We start from the raw sequence: 5,051 nt of genomic DNA on the forward strand, positions 1-5,051 counted from the left end.
GTTGAGATGGTTCTTTGGGGCCATGAGCAGAGCACTTGTGGGGCCTGGTCAGCTTGTATCCTTCAATTCTCATGGAGGAAAAGGAAGGGCCAGAGGAAGCCCATCAGCTTGCAGCAGCTGGTGTCACTCTCTCTCTAGTGGCATTTTGCCTAGACACAACCATGGGAAGTTCACAGGCGTGCGTGTGATGGGGGGTGGGAGGTAGGGTGAATAAGCTGAACACTTGAGTCGACAAAAATACCTAGAGATTGATTGTTCTTATTCATTCTGGAATATTGGAGGGGTGGTCATCTGAACACTGGTAGAAGAGTGCTTCAGGCTTGTGCCTCCATTGAATTTCCCCAGGGCTAATCACTCCCTGACACGATTTAGTGCTGCTTGCTCCCAAGGATTGGCTGGGTCTCACCCTCTAGCCCATTGAGCTCTTTGGTTATGGGATGGGCAGCTGCCAGGCTGATGGCTACTGAGACTGACTCACAATTGGCTGTCAGTGTTGTTTGTGATGGCAGGGGCACCAACTCCAACTTCAGAATTAAAGGACCACTTATAGAGACGTAGTAGTGACAGAACAGGATGAGAAAGATGTGAGGGTTTGCCTTTCTGAAACTGCTTATGTTTCAAAGGGGTTACTTTTAGAGGGATCTTTCAATGGAGAGGTTTTTCTTGTACATAAAAGTGAGTCAGCCTCTTCTAGCAGAAGTATGAGAAAGAAACACTCTTGAAATGAGGCTAAATATGCAATGGTTTCCACCACACAGAAAGTATCCTATGTTAATTTTCTAATCTGTTTAGCATAAAAAAGATACCATCTTCCATTCCTACCCCCTTAGTGTGTTATCGAATGCCTGGTCTGATTGAAAACACCCTGGGTTTTTAGAATGATTTCTATATTCAATACATAACAGGATGCTAGTGAGATAGGTCCCTGTGAAAAGAGAGACACAATTACTTTGCAATGAAATAATTTAAAATGCTAGATCGGTATGTGGGGAAACCCACAAATTTCCTAAGAAAATTTTGCAATATGTCAAATGAAAAATATATCTTCCAGAATCTGATTCTCCTCCAGCTCTTCAGGGGTTCTGTGCATCCCCATCTTCTTCCAGGTCGATTTTGGAAGACTGAGTCGGAAAGTACCATGATTCCAGGTCCCAGCTTCTCTGGAGGGACAGCGCTGAGATTTGAGAGCAGAGTTTGGGCTCAGAGACTGAACCAAATCCAACAAAGATGTCTCATACCTGTAAGACATATAACCCAGACAGGAAAGGATCAGATTATTAGAAAATGAGAATCCAAGCCCAGCAGAAATGGGCTGTCCAGGGCAAGAATCAGATCACAGACCACATCGTGTGTAAGATGCTGCTTAGGGGAGCTTTTGTGAAGGTAAACACCAGAAGGACTTGAAGAACCTAGGCCCTGCTGCCTGTCCTTAAGCTCTTCTCTTCTGCTGACCTCTAACATTCCTTTATAACTTATGAAGAGAGATTGTAGAGTGGGAAGAGGAGTCATGATAACAGTTATGATATTAACAGTGACATTTACTGCAGGCTTACTGTCAGGCACTGTTCCTAACACTACAAATATTTAACCTTCCTATAATCCTCTAAAGAACCCTATGAAGTAGGTACTGTACTACTCTCATCTCCATTATAAACATGCCATGCGGAAATTAAAGCTCAGGGAAGTAACTCATCTAACAGAAAGCAATTACACAGCAGAGTCTAGAATTGAACCCAGGTGGTTTGTCTTCAGCACTCTCATCCAGGAGACTAAAGCTGCCTGTCGAAATCTTCACAGACAGACTTGGTTCAAATCTCTGTTCTACCATTTGCAAGCTGTGGAATATTGGGGAAGTTATTCAGTCTCTCAGTTCAATCTTTTCATGTGTAAGGGGCTAGCAAAACTCCAGTGAGGATTAAATGAATTAACTGATAATACATAATAGGCACTGAATAAATGTTAGTTCCTTCCTGTTAACCCCCTTCCACTTTCTCTAGAAGTTTGGGAAAAGATTCTAAATCTATAAAGACATCCCTCCAAAGAAAGACTGCCTTGTGTCCAGCATTCTTATCAGAAAGGGTAAGTGTGGAACAGCTCAGAGGTAAAGAAACAGTCTGGGGGCTGGGCGAGGTGGTTCACACCTGTAATCCCAGCACTTTGGAAGGCCAAGGTGGGTGGATCACTTGAGGTCAGGAGTTCGAGATCAGCCTGGACAACATGGTGAAAGTCTGTCTCTACTAAAAATACAAAAATTAGGTGGGCATGGTGGCCAGCTATTCAGGAGGCTGAGGCAGGAGAATCGCTTGAACCTGGGAAGTGGAGGCTGCAGTGAGCTGAGATTGTGCCACTGCACTCCAGCCTGGGCAATAGAGCAAACAAACAAACAACCCAACCAACCAACCAAAAAAAAAAAAAAAACAATCTGGGGTACCACATAGGGCCCTAAGGGGTAGCTGGGGCCAGAACCTAGCTCCAAATTAATGGTGGTGACAATGGCAGAAGCAGCAATGGTGGGAGGCTGGGTTGTCTGTTTCCCAAGTCCACCCCTGTGGCAAAAATGTCATCTTTCTGGCCTGAGAACTGGGATAGGAACTGCTAGCATTAAGGCTATAAATGCCAGTAAATTATTAGAAAATAAAAACATACACGTGGACATTACAATAAAGCATATCAGAGAGATATTAGAGTCCTTCAAAGAGTTTAGAATCTCTGGTTTTAAAAACTGCTACAACACTGCAAAGCAAATATCCACAGGCTTGGAAATAAAAATTAAGGATTGTTGCATTCGATAGGAAAACACCCACTATTCTCATATGCAATTTCTAATGAACCAATTATTAACGAGGAATACAATTTTTAAATTTAATTTGTCTTCGTAATTGAAGATGCTACCACAGAAAGCATAAACAGGCACTGTGAATTACAGACAAATCATTAAATGATTTTTGGTTTCTTGTATGATCTCTATATGTTACAGGACATGCTAGAGAAAACATTAAAATTACATTGTATAGATTTGTATGTAAAATTAAATTCCAACATGTATGAAACTAATATGTATGAAGAGTTAATTCTTTTTAGGAAATCTGATTCCCAAGAATAATCACTTCTATATAAGCTAAAATTCATATTTGGAAATACTTTATTAGAAATCTATCCAAATGTTGGAACAGCCTACAAAATACTCTTAGCAGCTCCACTGTCAGTTGCATCAACAGAAAGATGCTTCTCAAAATTAAAAATTACAAAAAATTGGGGGAAACAGTTCCAAGATGGCCAAATAGGAACAGATCTGGTCTGCAGCTCCCAGTGTGATCAAAAAAGAAGACAGGTGATTTCTGCATTTCTAGCTGAGGCACCTGGTTCAACTCATTGGGACTGGCTGGACAGTGGATGCAGCCCACGGAGGGCGAGCCGAAGCAAGGCGGGGCATTGCTGCACCTAGGAAGCGCAAGGGGTTGGGGGATTTCCCTTTCCTAGCCAAGGGAAGCCGTCACTGACAGTACCTGGAAAATCGGGACACTGCCACCCAAATATGGTGCTTTTCCAACAGTCTTAGCAAACGGCACACCAGGAGATTATATCCCACACCTGGCTCAGCGGGTCCCAGCCCACAGAGCCTTGCTCACTACAGTCTGAGATCGACCTGCGAGACAGCAGCCTGGCAGGGGTAGGGGCATCCACCATTGCTGAGACTTGAGTAGGTAAACAAAGCAACTGGGAAGCTTGAACTGGGTGGAGCCCGCCGCAGCTCAACAAGGCCTGCCTGCCTCTGTAGACTCCACCTCTGGAGGAAAGTCACAGCTGAACAAAAGGCAGTAGGAACTTCTGCAGACTTAAACATCCCTGACAGCTCTGAAGAGAGCAGTGGTTCTCCCAGCATGGTGTTTGAGCTGTGAGAATGGACAGACTGCCTCCTCAAGAGGGTCCCTGACTCCCATGTAGCCTAACTGGGAGACACTTCCCAGTAGGAGCCGACTGACACCTCATATAGCTGGGTGCCCCTCTGAGACGAAGCTTCCAGAGGAAGGATCAGGCAGCAATATTGCAGTTCTGCAACATTTGCTGTTCTGCAGCCATGTGCTGGTGATACCCAGGCAAACAGGGTCTGGAGTGGACCTCCAGCAAACTCTTAACAGACCTGCAGCTGAGGGACCTGTTAGAAGGAAAACTAACAAAACAGAAAGGAATAGCAACATCAACAAAAAGGACATCTACACCAAAACCCCATCTGTATGTCACCATCATGAGACCAAAGGTAGATAAAACCACAAAGATGGGGAGAAACCAGAGCAGAAAAGCTGAAAATTCTAAAAAACCAGAGCACCTCTTCTCCTCCAAAGGATCACAGCTCCTCGCCAGCAATGGGACAAAGCTGGACAGAGAATAACTTTGATGACTTGACAGAAGTAGGCTTCAGAAGGCTGGTAATAACAAACTTCTCCGAGCAAAAGGAGGATGTTCGAACCCATTGCAAGGAAGCTAAAAACCTTGAAAAAAGATTAGACGAACGGCTAACTAGAATAAACAGTGTAGAGAAGACCTTAAGTGACCTGATGGAGCTGAAAACCATGGCAGGAGAACTATGTGACGCATACAGAAGCTTCAGCAGCTGATTCGATCAGGTGGAAGAAAGGGTATCAGTGATTGAAGATCAAATGAATGAAATGAAGTGAGAAGTTTAGAGAAGAAAAGAGTAAAAGAGTAAAAAGAAATGAACAAAGCCTCCAAGAAATATGGGAATATGTGAAAAGACCAAATCTACATTTGATTGGTGTACCTGAAAGTGATAGGGAGAATAGAACCAAGCTGGAAAACACTCTTCAGGATATCATCCAGGAGAACTTCCCCAACCTAACAAGGCAGACCAACACTCAAATTCAGGAAATACAGAGAACACCACAAAGATACTCCTCAAGAAGTGCAACCCCAAGACACATAATTGTCACATTTACCAAAGTTGAAATGAAGGAAAAAATGTTAAGGGGCAGCCAGAGAGAAAGGTTGGGTTACCCACAAAGGGAAGCCCATCAGACTAACAGCAGATCTCT

General features: G+C 43.7%; 1 protein-coding gene across 3 annotated transcripts in view; it reads right to left on the reverse strand.

The window, feature by feature from the left end:
- Positions 1-945: 945 nt before the first annotated feature.
- Positions 946-5,051, reverse strand: part of KIAA1328 (KIAA1328 ortholog) — a 396,284-nt gene continuing 392,178 nt past the window's right edge. For all 3 annotated transcript variants that reach the window (XM_011986135.1, XM_011986134.1, XM_011986133.1), the window contains one exon: positions 946-1,238. In XM_011986135.1, the coding sequence (XP_011841525.1) occupies positions 1,028-1,238 (211 nt within the window). In that variant the 3' untranslated portion in view covers positions 946-1,027. The remainder of the gene's footprint in view (positions 1,239-5,051) is intronic.

This window comes from Mandrillus leucophaeus, unplaced genomic scaffold, assembly GCF_000951045.1.
Source record: "Mandrillus leucophaeus isolate KB7577 unplaced genomic scaffold, Mleu.le_1.0 Scaffold294, whole genome shotgun sequence".
Lineage (NCBI taxonomy): Eukaryota > Metazoa > Chordata > Mammalia > Primates > Cercopithecidae > Mandrillus > Mandrillus leucophaeus.